This window comes from Papio anubis, chromosome 17 (genome assembly GCF_008728515.1).
Source record: "Papio anubis isolate 15944 chromosome 17, Panubis1.0, whole genome shotgun sequence".
NCBI classification, from domain to species: Eukaryota; Metazoa; Chordata; class Mammalia; order Primates; family Cercopithecidae; genus Papio; species Papio anubis.
The window spans coordinates 56,708,249-56,724,473 of NC_044992.1; the positions used below are offsets into that span (position 1 = coordinate 56,708,249).

General features: G+C 39.5%; 1 protein-coding gene across 5 annotated transcripts in view; it reads right to left on the reverse strand.

The window, feature by feature from the left end:
• The window catches only part of SMURF2 (SMAD specific E3 ubiquitin protein ligase 2), a 117,765-nt gene that overhangs the window by 14,339 nt on the left and 87,201 nt on the right, over positions 1 to 16,225 (reverse strand). For all 5 annotated transcript variants that reach the window (XM_031657695.1, XM_031657696.1, XM_031657697.1 and 2 more), the window contains 4 exons: positions 14,814 to 14,972; positions 7,005 to 7,200; positions 5,213 to 5,316; positions 1,356 to 1,470 (listed from right to left, as the gene is read on the reverse strand). In XM_031657695.1, coding sequence (XP_031513555.1) covers positions 1,356 to 1,470; positions 5,213 to 5,316; positions 7,005 to 7,200; positions 14,814 to 14,972 — 574 coding nt within the window. The remainder of the gene's footprint in view (positions 1 to 1,355; positions 1,471 to 5,212; positions 5,317 to 7,004; positions 7,201 to 14,813; positions 14,973 to 16,225) is intronic.

Genomic DNA, 16,225 nt, shown 5'->3' on the forward strand with positions numbered 1-16,225 from the left:
CATCTCTATGAGGAGTAAAATGAGGTGATGTTTGAAACCCATGGAACTGGACCTGGCATGCTGTAAGCCCTCAATGAATGTGGGCTATTGTTACTACAGGGGCAGCAGTGCGCCCTCCAAAAAGAACCTTTACCTCAAAATCCTCCCTAAATAATTTCCTGAAACAAATCTAACATTTCTACCCTTTTATATATATTTGGTCTTTCGTCACAGATTATTTTGTTAGATGTTTGTATTTTTAAATTCTTTTTTTTTTTTTTTGAGACAGAGTCTCGCTCTGTCACCCAGGCTGGAGTGCAGTGGTGCGATCTCGGCTCACTGCAAGCTCCGCCTCCCGGGTTCACGCCATTCTCCTGCCTCAGCCTCCCAAGTAGCTGGGACTACAGGCGCCCGCCACCATGCCCGGCTAATATTTTTTTGTATTTTTTTTTTTTTAAGTAGAGAAGGGGTTTCACTGTGTTAGCCAGGATGGTCTCAACCTCCTGACCTCGTGATCTGCCCGTCTCGGCCTCCCAAAGTGCTGGGATTATAGGCTTGAGCCACCGCGCCCAGCCAAAACTAAGTAATCTTTTAAGTTCGTCTTTAAACCTCTTTGTTTCTTTTTTAAAAGTAATAAAACACACACACACACACACACACGCACACACACATATATATTTACCAAAGTTGCATTATACTATTTGATAACCTTCTTTTCCCTTAACACATCATAAACACCAAATTTCCAAATCATTACCTATTATCCCACATGATCATTTTAGTGGCTGTATAGTATGCCCTTCTATGGAAAGACAATATAAGAATACATTAGTAATAACTGCTGACTTCTGTTGAGTGCTTAATAATGTAATTGATAAGAGTTGTACAGTTAATAACATACAGCACTGTGCTAAATGCTTAATGTGCCAGTCCCCATTTAATTCTCATAACCCCTCTTTGAGGTACACATTTATTTATTAGCAATGACAAAACTGAAGCTTAAGTCCATGAACTTGCCCTGAAAGGTCACAAAGCTAGAAAGTGATGAGACCACGACATGTCTTTCTAATTCCAGAACCTATGCCTTTAATCATTTGTGTGATTCTGCTTCATGTCATAATTTAATCAGTCCCCACTCTTGAAGACAACTATATTGTTCTCAGTTGAGTGCTACTATAAACAATAAACATCCCTGTTTCCAAATTGGTGCATGTATCTGTAATCATCTGCTTGGGAAAATTTTGTAGAAGAGGAATTGCTGAGTCAAAGGGTACAACTAAGACAAGGACAAATAATTTCTATATAATAAACTACATTAATATGTAAACATGAAAAGCATTACAGGTCACAATTCACATCATAACTTCAAATCATACCGGATTAACTGCAGAATCAGGATTGATCTGCAATGTATAGATATCATCTCTTGAATATTGGAAGAGGCCATAGTATGGATTCAGCATTTCATGTGACAAGAGATACAACCATTCCCTAGAAAACAGATATGACCAAGGAATTTTTTTGTTAATGTATACATTTTTATTAAGATATGCCATTAATTCATCATTTTAGCAAATAATTTTTTAAATTAATAAAAGGCAAAAAAGCATTAACTGTAGTTATATAAGATCACATTGGAAAAATCTACCATGCCCAAATAGCAAATAAAAATTCTCTTATATTGAAGTAACATCTCACTCAAAATTTAGGAAATTTTATTGTATTTTAGCATCAAAGAGTATAAAAGTATTATCCAACCGCTCAGCTACTCACGAGATGACATAGTCCAGTGGTCTGTTACTTTTAATTGCCAAATAAATTTGTAATCCATAATAAACATAAAACAAAAGGAAGAATACGGTTTTATTTCAAAATGTCCATGTGAGGCTGGGGACGGTGGCTCACACCTGTAATCCCAGCACTTTGGGAGGCCAAGACAGGTGGTTCGCTTGAGCTCAGGAGTTTGTGACCGGCCTGGGCAACAAGACAAAACCCCATCTCTACAAAAAATACAAAAATCAGCCAGGTTGATAGCACGTGCCCACAGTCCCAGCTACTTGGGAGGCAGAAGTGGGAGGACTGCTTGAGCCCCGGAGGTCGAGGCTGCAGTGAGCTGAGATCACACCACTGCACCCCAGCCTGGGTGACAGAGTGAGACCCTGTCTCAAAGGAGGAAAAAAAAAAAAAAGTCCACGTTATCTATACTATCCTGGTCTACTATCACGGCAGATTTATACCAGTTTATACAGACATATAATATAGTATTGATTTACTCTTCATTTTGGACAAGGGTATATTTTGTTGTAGTATTAGTAAGGACACTTCATTATCCATTTCATTATCTTTCACTGTATAAACCCTAAAACATACCATGATAAAAATATAAGTGGGCAAAGATTGAAGGCATTTGGTGTAGGTATGGACTCAAGGGCAAACCTGCATTCTTTGGGTATGTTCCATACCACTTCTTGACTTCAAATGTAAATCAATGTTTTTAAAACCTGGAATAAAAAGTACTACCACCTTGAATTTATTAAATCCTTCACATTTTTCAAAGTATAAAAGATAATTTGTTACTCACTTTGGAAATTCACTAGTCTAGGACTTAAGAGATGTAGTTCTAGTCTTAATTATTGTCATTCCTCGGCTAGGGAAGGTTACTTAAATGATATATTTTGGTATTATGGATTAAACAGATTGAATAATATTTTTGAGCAAATGCAGAATAGTATTAAAACTAGTTAAGGGAAAATGTTTCCAAAGTCTATGTGATGGAGTCTAAATCAAATTACTACCATTATGTAACATTTGAAAAACTACTCTAGAGATTAAAAAAAGAAGTGACATCTCCACATAAGCAGCCTTCCCAACATAACACTCATCTGATGTGTCTTGTGGTTTTGGTGTGTGTATGCTTTTTAAAAAGAAAATCTGAATTTTTGTTTTGTTTTACCAAGTATTTAGAACACAAATAAGAGCAGAACTCAACTACTTTGAGATTCTACTATGGAATAAATTTCAGAAAAACCAGATCACTGTCACATTCCATTTATTCTGCTCAAACCCTGACAGTAGTAAGGTTAAAAAACAAAAAACTGGGCTGGGTGCAGTGGCTCATGCCCATAATCCCAGCACTTTGGGAGGCCAAAGAGGGCAGATCACGAGGTCAGGAGATAGAGACTAGCACGGCCAACATGGTGAAACCCCGTCTCTATTAAAAATACAAAAATTAGCTGGGCGTGGTTGTACGCGCCTGTAGTCCCAGCTACTCGGGAGGCTGAGGTTGGAGAATCGCTTGAACCCGCGAGGCAGAGGTCGCAGGGAGCCAAGACTGTGCTGATTCCATCTCAAAAACAACAACAACAAAAACTGACTACTAGGCAGGCATGGTGGCTCACGCCTGTGATTCCAGCACTTGGGGAGGCTGAAGCAGGAGGATCACTTGAGGCCAGGAGTTTGAGACCAGCCTGGGCAACATAGATGCTGTTTCTACCAAAAAAAAAAAAAAGTTTGAGATGGAGTCACGCTCTGTCGCCAGGCTGGAGTGCAGTGGCATAATCTTGGCTCACTGCAACCTCTACCTTGTGGGTTCAAGTGATTCCCCTGCCTCAGCCTCCTAAATAGCTGGGACTACAGGTGTGCGCCACCACACCCAGCTAATTTTTTTTTTTTTTTTAAATTTTTAGTAGAGACGGGGTTTCATCATGTTGTCCAGGATGGTCTCGATCTCTTGACTTTGTGATCTGCCCACCTCGGCCTCCCAAAGTGCTGGGATTACAAGCATGAGCCACTGTACTTGGCCAAAAAAATTTTTTTTTTATTAGGCATGGAAGCATGTGCCTATAGTCCCAGCTCTTTAGGAGGCTGAGGCAGGAAGATCACTTGCACCTAGGAGTTCGAGGCTGCAGTGAGCCATGATCACACCACTGCAATCCATGGAGCCTGGGTGACAGAGCGAGACCTTGTCTCTAAAAAACTAACTAAATAAAATAAACTACTTAATTGATCTACACATATAATTACAGTACTCAGATGCCACCACTAGATGATGACGATGAAGTTTTCCCAATAAACGTTCACTCGAGTTATGAGTAAGCAATACAAATTCCACAGAAACTATCAAGTCCTAAGTATGATGTGGAAGGGATTATTTTTTAAAATCCACACTAAAGAAACTATCCATCCATAAGTTTAAGAGGTGACGAATGAAAATAAGTCTATAAATACATGTAATGCTAAATAACAACGGGAATTATTGAAAACATAATTTTGGTTGGATTTAAGATTAAGGAAAGCAGAATTATCATAATGATCCTTAGAACATTTCAATACAGAGCTACAGTGTTTCTCCTGTATTTATATAAAACAAATTTTCACACTTAGTAAAGAATTCTTGTAGTAAATATAGTATCAGAAACAAATCACTGGCTGGGTGTGGTGGCTCACACCTGTAATCCCAGCACTTTGGGAGGCTGGGGCAGACAGATTGCTTGAGCTCAGGAGTTCGAGACCAGACTGGGCAACATGGCAAAACCCCATCTCTACAAAAAAAATACAAAAATTAGCCGGGTGTGGTGGCTTGTACCTGTAGTCCTAGCTATTCAGGAGGCTGAGGTGGGAGGATCTCATGAGCCCAGGATGGGGAGGTTGCAGTGAGCCGAGATCGTGCCACTACACTCCAGCCTGGGTGACAGAGAGAGACCCTGTCTCCAAAAAACAAAAAGAAAATCAATTTGACTTGACCTGTGAGTTACAAATGTAGCAGAAGCATTATACTTTCTGTACTGAAGCATGCTGAGGACCATCATGATACGTACATGTGTATAAACACATGCATGCATACACATTCATTTAACAAGGTAAAAAGGCATATCAATGGAAGCAAAGAGAACCAGTATTCAGTTCAGGTTATATATCATTTAAATCTCAAAACTGTTCCTGACAATGTAAAGCAGAGGCAATAACATGCTGAAGGAGAGAGATAGAGAAAACACAGGGCCTGTAGTCTCACTGGACTCAGATGATCTATTGGGGAGTTGTAAAATACTTCTCCGGTAGCAGTACTACCCTAACCTCATTATGAATATATCTGTTAGGATATCCTCAGTAATACAAACATTAGGGAATATAATACCAAAAAATAAATGTCAATGAGAAAGTTACACCACAGGAAGTATCTTAAATTGGTAAGTACAAAGATCCATATGTCATAAGCTGGCAAGCAAGTCCTTACCTGGCAACCCCTCCATAGTCAAGGCCTTCTTCTCCACGAAATTTTATCATTAATCGCTTCCAGAGATCTTTTGGTCTCATTTTCATGACCTGTCGATATGATTCCTGAAAAAAAAAATTTTTTAATACAATATTACTATTAGGTCCTTTTAGCCTATTACTTAATCTCTCCCTGCCAATCCACTCAAAAAACTCAAGTCTAAATAAGGTGAAATTTGGCCAGGTGCAGTAGCTCATACCTGTAATCCCAACACTGTGGGAGGCTGAGGCAGGAGGATCACCTGAGGCTAGGAATTCTAGACCAGCCTGGGCAATACAGTGAAACTGTCTGCACACAAAAAAATTTTCTTAAATAGCTGGGCATGGTGGCACGCGCCTGTAGTCCTAGCTACTTGGGAGGCTAAGGTGGGAGGACTGCTTGAGCCCAGGAGTTCAAGGCTACAGTGAACTATGATCATGCCACTGCACTCCAGCCTGGGTGACAGAGCAAGACCTTGTCTCTTTTAAAAAAAGAAAAAGAGGCGGCCTGGCGCAGTGGCTCATGCCTGTAATCCCAGCACTTTGGGAGGCTGAGGCGGGCAGATTGCGAGCTCAACAGATTGAGACCATCCTGACCAACACGGTGAAACCCCATCTCTACTAAAAATACAAAAATTAGCTGGGCACAGTAAGCATGTGCCTGTAGTCCCAGCTACTCAGGAAGCTGAGGCAGGAGAATCGCTTGAACCTGGGAGGTGGAAGCTGCAGTGAGCTGAGATTGTGTCATTGCACTCCAGCCTGGCAACAGACTCTGTCTCAAAAAGAGAAAGAGAAATGAGAGAAAGAGAGAGAGAGAGAGAGGGGAGGAAAAGGGAGGAAAGGGAGGGAAGGAAGCGAACGGATGAACGTGATTTATGACGTGATGATGAATGGATGATGATGAACAAAGATGAACGGATGATGACGTGACGATGATGAACGATGGATGGAGGAATGACGACGTGATGATGCGAACGATGATTTATGATGATGCGGATGATGATGTGATTATCGCATTTGTCGATGAACGATTTGCAACGATGACGATGATGCGATGACAAAGATTTGATGATTTGATTTACCGTGATTTGATGATTGACGGATTTGATCGATGGCAACGCGATTGATTTTGCAACGATTTAACGCAAAGACGATTTTGAACGATTTGACGTGACGACGCGACGATGATTGATTTTGACGTGAGGAGGAGGAGAGGAGGAGGGAGGTGATGATGGTGATGATGATGTGGCCGGAGAGGAGTGGTAGCTGTGGCGAGTGATGTGGAAGATGATGGGTGATGGAGGACAAAGGAGGGATGACGGGGAGGGATGACGGGGAGGAGGATAACGGAGGAGGAGGGATGGGACGGGGAGGAGATGGGGCCGGAAGGAAGGGAAGGGAAGGGAAGGGAAGGGTAATTTCAGTATTCTTGGAAGAGCATAAAATAAATTTAATTTATTTGAGACGGAATTTATTCCCCAGCCTGTGGCTGGAGGATACAATGGAGACCCCGGAATCCTGGCCCCAGGAACTAGCTGGATGGACATAAAACTCCAGCTATTTCATTTTTAGTAGAGACGGGTTTTCCATGTCAGGCTGGTCTCAAACTCGAAAATTCAGGTGATCCACCCAACTCGGCCTCCCAAAGTGCTGGGATTACAGGCGTGAGCCACTGCGCCCGGACAATTTCTCTCTAATTTAAAATAAGGTTTGTATTAGCAAACAATGGGTTTCTGGAAAAAAAATAATAAAACAAAATAAGGCTGTAAATTTACCTCAAAAATCTCTTCCCTGGAAACCTCGATGCGGCAGTGACCTGCCTGAGGCTGTTGCTGGGAAAGTTCTTGCCGTAAAATTTTTAGTTTCTGAACCAGGTCTCGCTTGTACCTTGGGACTGTCAGGCATTCTGTGTCATCAGGACATAACGATACCACTTGCTGTTGCTGTTGGTCTTTCAATTGGTTCTGCCGACTAGAAGTAAACACAGATGTTACTATTAAAGTATTTCAAATTTTAAACATTGCAATTATAGATTTAAAATAGCATCATATTATAAAGCAAGTCTAGCTATACCATTTTCCAAGCCTTAGTAGAACATATACTTGGCTTGACATTTTTTGGCAGCAATAAACCAGCTACAAAGTTTATTTCTCATAGTCCACATAAACTGATAGAATTGGATAATGGAATTTTATCCATAAAGCTTTATATAGCTTCTGAAGACAAATTTTTCCAATATAGCTTCCATTTTCCCCTACAGAGTTAACCATCACCCACTTTAAAACTCAGGCATGTGCCAAACACGGCTTGTTATCTGGAAGCTGTCTTTCCGGAAGAGCCAAACAGAAGTCTGAATGGCAACTTGGCAGGGATCCCTTCTTTTTTATACACCAGGCCAAATATTATACCTAAAACATATGACCATACAGAGAAAATATAGCTTTGTTAAAAATGCCAAGTCAATATTACCTACCGTTACAAATACTATAATAAAGATTTTTAAAATATACACACAAAAGCAAAATAGATTATGTACATAAATGCATTCCATAAACTGTATAATCTTATTTTTTAAAATGAACTTGGGTATATTTCACATCGGATTCAAAAAGTAACTCAAAATGGATTGCAGACATCAATGTAAAATCTAAAGCCATAAAACTTCTAAACACAGGAGAAAATTTATTATGACATACATTAGTCAATTAATGATTTCTTAGAGATAACACCAAAAGCACAATCCATGAAAGAACAAATGGATAAACAGAACATCCATTTTTAATTTTTTTTTTTTTAAAGAGGCAGGGTCTTGCTATATTGCCTAGGCTGGCCCTGAACTCCTGGCTCAAGTGATCCTCCTGTCTCAGCCTCCTGGTAGCCAGAACTACAGGCACACAACACCACCCCTGGCTTAAAGAAAATTGCTGCTCTTCAAAAGACACTGTTTAGGAAAACTAAAAGACTAGTCAAGTCACAGACTAGGAGAAGACTTTTGGAAGCATACATCTGATATGTAAATACCTAAAGAAACTCAAAACTCAACAAAAATCTGAGCTGCTCGATTTGGGAGGGCTGGGGACATGGCAAAAGATTCCACCAAAGAAGCCATTCTACTCCTAGGTTATTTATTTAACCAAGAGAAATGACAGCATATGTCCACACAAAGACTTGCACATACGTGTTCATAATACTTTTATCTGTCAAAGTGAAACACTGGAAAACAACCCAAATGTCCATCAGTAGAGAAATGAATAAACTGTGGAATACCCATACAATGGAATACCAGCACCAATAAAAAGAAATGAACTATACATGCAACGACAGCGATGAATCTCAAGATTGTGTGCTGCACGATTCCATTTATCTAGAAAATGCAAACTAATACACTGACAGAAAGCAGGGCAGTAGTTGGCTGGAGATGGGGTGTTATGGGTTGAGCTGTGTGTCTCCCAAAAAGATATGCTGAAGTCTCAACATCTGGTCAACCTGTGGATTTGACCTTATTTGGAAATAAGGTCTCTGCAGATATAATCAAGGTAAGGTAAGATCATACTGGATTAGGATGGCCTTAAATCCAAAAACTGATGCCTTTATATAAGAAGAGGGAAATTAGGATACATACATACAGGAAAGAAGACTATGGGAAGACAGAAAACAAAGATTGGAGCAATTTGTCTATAAGCCAAGTAACACCAAAGTTTCCAGAAACCACTGGAAGTTAGGAGAGAGGCATGGAACAGATTCTCTCTCAAAGCCTCCGGAAGGAACTCATTATCACTTACTACAGAGTCAGCCCCTTACCCTGTAGTTCTGCCTCCAGAATTGTGAGAGAATGAATTTCTGTCGTTTTAAGCCACCCAGTTCATGGTATTTTGTTACAGCAGCCCTGGGAAACTAACACAGGGTGGAAGTCCCACAGGGGAGGACAGAAAAAGGAATCACAAAAGGGCAGGAGAAAACTTCTGGGGGTGGTGAGTATGTTCACCATCTTCACTGTGGTCATGGTTTCATGGTGTATGTCAAAACTTAAACTGTACACTTTAAATATTCAGTTTATTGTATGTCAATATATTTCAATGAGGCTGGTTTTCAAAAATCCAGTGGACATCAAGCCTCTTCACAAAGCCTCCTGTGAAAGACTAAGCCATGTAAATGGAAAGGTGGCTTAGAGCTGAAGGATAAAACTGACACAGAAGAAAATCCTTTTGGGATGAGGGCAGCTAGCCTGGAACTATTGTTCCTGATGCACTCAGGAAAAAAAAATTTAACTACTCAATAAAGCAGCCTGTCTCTTCAGGTGTACTAGGGTGCAAGGGCTGATGCGAGAGTGCAGGCCAGGAAACAGTGGGGGTGCTGGTCTGCTATCCTTTTGGGCCTCTGCCAATGTCTAAAGACTTTATCAAACAAGCAAATGATTTTCTTGAAATCAAGTAAATCTGATAAGCAGGGAAAAGACTCAAATTGTAATCCCCTTGCCCATAAGCCATCTTTTTCTTTAAAAAGAAAAGCTTCCTTTAAGGGTATAGGGCAGAATATCTTCATGCAATGCCAGTCAAAGGAAGGGAAATAAGTAATTAGTGTTACAGGAATCAAAATAGGAAGGGAAAAAAAAAACCCTCCATAGTCAGACTGGGTGATTCAAATCCCAGCTCCAGCACCTTTTATGCACCTCTGGACAAGTTTTATAACTGCTTGACACTCCATTTTTCTCACTGGTGAGAAGGAAGTAGCCCAGGATTGCAATGCAGATGACGTGGGCACTCAGAGCATGGTAGTGCAAAAAAAATGTCAGTTACTATAGCTACTATTAAGGCAGTTACTGAGTTAGAAAAACATGCTTTTCAAGCAATGAAAAAAAAAAAAAAAAAAAAACGGACTAAAATGCTTTCTAAGAAGAATATGCTTCCTTGGCAAAGTTATTTACTAAACTCCAATGACAATGTTTTGCAATAGTTTAACACCACTGTATCCTGTCACTGACAGATTAGATACTGAGGTTTCACAGAAACTACGCAATCTTTAGAACATGTAAAATGACCCCCTTGGAAGAGAATGATGGCAGTAATATTGCAGGAGGGATTTGTAAAAAAAAGGGGCTAAGGAAGATTAATGCGTCTGTATAAGAAAGGCTTTAAGTCAAACCAGATATCCTAAAAACGTACATTTATATATAATAGGACCAGGATACACTTCGAAGAGGTAACTTCTTTTGTTGCTTCCTCCTAAAATATTAATTCTCAATTCTTCTCAGCTTAAATACCACGTTCCTCTCTAAAACACGATTTGTCCCACAACATTTTTATCTGGCTCAGATAAGCAGGGTCACAATCTGTTGCCTAGGATGAAGTGAAGTGCAGTGTCACGATCATAGCTCACTGTAACTTCCAACTCTTGGGCTCAAAGGATCCTCCTACCCAGCCTCCCAAAGCACTGGGATTACAGGCGTGAGCAACTGTGCCCAGTTCCTCCTGATTATAATGCAGTACTGCCTTTCTCATTTCCTAAATGCTGAAACAGTAAAAACAAAACAAAACAAAACAAAACAAAAAACTAGCTAAAAAAAGTCATCTAAAAATATTTTAGGTTATATAACAATATAATCCAAACATCATAGCACCCTAAAATCCAAAATAAGGGTTAAACTAATTTAATCACTTCAGAATTAGCCTAATAACAATAATCTATATTCTAATGACATTTTTGCCAAAAAATTTCCAAGAGAGAAGAACAATAAAAACCATAATAGATCTACCAAATGAGGTAATAATATATTTGATGGCTCAGAGACCTAGATTCAAAACTCCGTTAACACTCATTTAAACAAAAACCCCAAAATTTAAAAATGTTTAAAAAATAGAAATAAAACATTAATAGAAAAAATGTTCTAACATATCCTGATATGTAAAGATTAATAAATTAACAGTTAGAATTTAAAATTAGCACCTTATGAATCTTTTTTTTTTTTTTTTTTGAGACGGAGTCTCGCTCTGTTGCCCAGGCTAGAGTGCAGTGGCGCGATCTCGGCTCACTGCAAGCTCCGCCTCCCAGGTTCACGCCATTCTCCTGCCTCAGCCTCCTGAGTAGCTGGGACTACAGGCGCCCACCACCGCACCCGGCTAATTTTTTGTATTTTTAGTAGAGATGGGGTTTCACTGTGTTAGCCAGGGTGGTCTTGATCTCCTGACCTTGTGATCCACCCGCCTCAGACTCCCAAAGTGCTGGGATTACAGGCGTGGGTCACTGCGCTTGGCCTAATTTTTGTATTTTTAGTAGAGATGCGGTTTCACCATGTTGGCCAGGCTGGTCTCGAACTCCTGACCTTAGGCAATCCGCCTGCCTCAGCCTACCAAAGTGCTGGGATTACAGGTGTTGAGCCACCACACCCAGCCCACATAATGGTTTTTAAGAAAGTTTACCAGTTTGTGTTGGGCTGCATTGAAAGCCGTCCTGGACCCAGCCTAAGGGCCGTGGGTTGGACAAGCTTGACCTAAAGGGATGATCTTGGAGGCAGGAGGTAAATAAAGCACAACCATCTCTTGGAGCTTTCCTGGGCCTCTGAGAGAGCCATACTGGCTCTTCATTATCATTGTATATTTGTCAAGTACTTTGGGTATGTTACATACTAAAGCAGCAAAAATAAATGGGATACGGGTCTTCTTAAGGAATTCAAAGTCCAGTAGGGGAAGCAGAAAGGTAACAAACAATTATGATACAAAAGTAAAACAAAAGCCCTCTGCAGAGTGCTCCAACATCTTTTATTCCTTATCATCTCCCCAAAATCCAATTTGTTGTCCCTATATGCCCTTTAAAAAAACCTAGGCCGGGCACGGAGGCTCACACCTGTAATCCCAGCACTTTGGGAGGCCGAGGCAGGAGGATCACTTAAGGTCAAGAGTTGGAGACCACACAGTGAAACCTCGTCTCTACTAAAAATACAAAAATTAGCCAGGTGTGGTGGTGGGTGCCTGTAAACCCAGCTACTTGGGAGGCTGAGGCAGAAGAATTGCTTGAACTCAGGACGTGAAGGGTGCAGTGAGTTGAGATCGTGCCATCGCACTCCAGCCTGGGTGTCAACAGGGAAACTCCATCTCAAAAAAAAAAAAAAATTCCATACACAAAAGTAAAGTCCACATGGATTAATGACTGTCACTGTAAAAGACAAAACTATAAATGTATTAAAAACATTTACTTATAGTTCAAATTTTAAAAGATAAAGATTACATTAGAAACATGGGCAAAAAGATACAAATTCACAAAACAGTTGATGCAGCTGGTCAACAGGTCAAAGAAAAACTGTCCAAGCTCAACAGACAATGGCAAAAAATTGTGAAGAGGACCTTCACAAAAACAGGAAATCCAAATAGTCAATAAACCTATAAAAAGGTGCGCAACCTCATCAGCAATTAGGCAAACTCAAGTTAAAGTTACAATGGGAAACCATTAAACATCATCAGAACGGCAAAAATTTCGAAGTCCAACAACAGTAAGTACCAGCAAGCTTCTGCAGCAACAGGAACTCACATATTGCTGGTAAAAGACTAAACTGGCATAGCCACTTTAGAAAAGTTGCCTTTATATATTAACGTTGAAGACAGAAATATTCTATGACATAGCAATTCCACCACCAGGCAAGCACCCTAGAGCAGTGTTACTCAAAGGGTGGACCGCAGATGACACTTATTTTGCTCTCTAGGCTATATAGATCCTAATGCACAAAAACAGTGCATACTTCTCTATTTCTTCAGATACTTTTACATTAGGGCTTTCAAATACCTGCGACCTTCATTTGTAAGCAAGGTTTTAGAATCTTCTATCTACAGTAAGGTAAGATCTACTGACATAATGAGACTGCCAGGATAATTATACATATTTCAAAGGAGGAACCAAAGATACACATTTTAAATGTTTTCTCCTATTATCCTAAAAAAATTGGTAGCCAGTTCTCGTTTAAATTTTTTGCTTTATTAACCTAACTCCAAAAATTAATGAAACAAGGACATTTTCGAAGTCATTTTAAAGAATATTATTGTTTTGTTGTGTTTTTAACATTTTAACACACATAATAAGAACTTTACAAAAGGTGAATGAGGAAGACCAACCAGGTAACGAACGTCACCATTCATTTAGAGAAGCTAAAATGAAGTATTCTTAGCCTAAAATCCTTGTTGCTATACCACTCTCAGTGTTTTTGCCAGAAGCGTTAAAAAAGACACTTTGCTACTTTGCTTAGTAATGAAGTTTCCTCTTCTCTCTTTTCCTCCTCTTGCCCCCATTCTTCAGAAAGAAGGCAATGCTAATAAACAGAATTAGAAGAAATGAGGCAGCTAGAGAGAAAAGAAAAGCAAAGGATGCAAATACACACACAATGTTCAGGAGAGTGCCTCACAGGCAGCTGAAGCCAGAGCATCTGGGTTTGACCCCAGACTTCACCACTGGCAACATATGTAGTCATGTAACCTCTATGCCTCAGTTTCCTCATCTGTAAAAACGGCAGTAGCTAACTCACGGAGTTTTTCTGAGGATGAAATTACTAATTTGTGGAGTTTTTTTGTTTGTTTGTTTGCTTTTTAAAGACAGAGTCTCACTCTGTTGCCCAAGCTGGAATGACTGGCGCAATCACAGCTCACTGCAGCCATGACCTCCTGAGCTCAAGAGATCCTCCCACCTAGGTGTCCTGAGTAGCTGGGACCACAGGTGCACACCATCATGACCAGCTAATTTTTAAATTTTCTTTTGAAAGAAGAGGACTCACTATGTTGCCCAGGTTGGTCTTGAACCCCTAGGCTCAAGTGATCCTCCAACCTCAGCCTCTCAAAGTGCCGGGATTACAACATGATCGACATGCCTGGCCTTACTAACACATGTAAAGTATAAAAAACAATGCTTGGCACACAATAAGTGCTACTGAAGTGTCAGCCATTAATATAAATTATTAATAATTTTGTTTTACAATGGCAACACAGAATTAGCCTGTTCAACCCCTACTTCTGCTGTCAAGATACTGCCTCTGTAAAAGACCACCTTGAGCACCTCTGATAACCCTTTTCCTAACATTCCAAGATAGGTTCCTACTTAAAAGCATAGTAGGTTTAAAATACTCATATCAGAGTAAACCTTGTCACACTCTTACATAAATTTTGCTCAACAAAAGTAATTTACAATTGATGAAAGAAGATGTTCTTTCTTTCTTTTTTTTTTTTTTTTTTAAAGAGACAGGGTCTCCATCTGTCACCCAGGCTGGAGTTGGAGTGGTGTGATCATAGTTCACTGCAGCCTCAAACTCCTGGGCTCAGGAGATTCTCCTGCCTCAGTTTCCCAAATAGCTAGGACTGCAGGCATGTACCACCACATCCAGCTAATTTTTTAATTTAAAAAACTTTTTTTTTTTTTTTTAATAGAGACGAGGTCTCACTATGTTGACCAGGCTAGTCTCAAACCCCTGGCCTCAAGTGGTCCTGCTGCCTCGGACTCCCAAAGCACTGGGATTAAAAGCATGAGCTACTGCACCCAGCCTCACATTTATTATTGAAAGCATCTATCTGTTTGATCTTCCCATTTTAACATGTATTGTTTCAAAAACTTACTTTAAAACTAAATGCAAGTTAGCAGAGAGCCGAGGATCTGTAAATTGTGTTGTTCTGTTGTTATGGTCAACGAAATAAACTCTGCCTGTTGCCGTATTACGGATCTCCCATCCAGGAGGCAATGGACCAAGCTCTTCACAATTGATGTTGCTAAGATCCCTGTAAAAACAAATATAAAATAAAAAATACCTCATTGCTGGCCCTCCTCAACCAAGCAAGTGTAAATGACACAGAACAATTCCACAAAGTCTGAGAAAATGTATTGTTTCAGAAACTTGAGATGCTCAACTGGAATCTTTAATTCCCAATGGTTTAACAAACTCGCATCTTCAAAGCCCAATCCATAAATGGCTCAGAAAAACTTATCACATAGCCTACATTTTTTAGTAAGTTCCTAGGCTTTAATGTAATACAGATTTAAACTAATATAAAATCAATCACAATATTTGCCAACATAAGCTGTATTTCAATACGTGTTTGACAGGAAATAATTTTACAAGTGTCAGTGATATCAAGAATTAAATGCTCTCTAAAATTTCCCTTCATTTCTTTACTATACCATAAAATTTGCATAAAATGTCCATCCCATGATTAATTTTAAGCTCTCCAACAAAGCAAAACTGGAAATGTTACTGAAATTATGATCCTGAAAAAAATCAAAGCATATTTTTAAAGAATAAGCTGCAATTCTAAAATCTGTAGTTAGTCAACGAAGAACCTGTTTAAGACACATTACCAAGAGTGCTCTAAGGGTTACCACTGCAATAAGAAAAGCTAAGATTTTTAATGGACCAAAGACTATTGTTATTATATTACACATTCTTAAAATACTAGTATATATAGACAAGGATTTATAGCGTCTTAAAGAATGAGTTAAACAGCTTCCAGGTTGGTGAACACACTGAGGTACCGGGGTGGTGGTCTGACCAGAGAGGGCATGGTAGCTCCTTGCCCTCCCCGCATACTGTGCCCTAAGCATTGCTTCCATTTGGCTGTTCCAGAGTTGTATTCTCTATAATAAACTGGCAATAGTACTGCAAATTCTTATCCTCTACACTGTTAGAAAAAAAATCTTTCAGTGAAGCTTCCAAAGTGTTGAAATTGCTGTTTGTCATCCACCAGAAAAGTCACTGCCTTTGGTGACATAACTGAGATTGCATGTAACAATGTAGGATATGCTCAGGTCATTTCCAGCCTTAAATGAATACTTTAGGCTACCAGAGCCATCTGTAAATACCAAAGAAATGACATACTCTAAAAGTGACCAAGCAAACTCAAGCATCTAGACAGCAAAACTGTTCCTGTGGTCCTCTTTTTATTATTAAAAAAAAAAAGAAGAAGAAAAAAGCAGCATGTTTAATGTAAATTGAAATTGTAACAGATAATTATAAGTAATGACAAATTTCATCAAA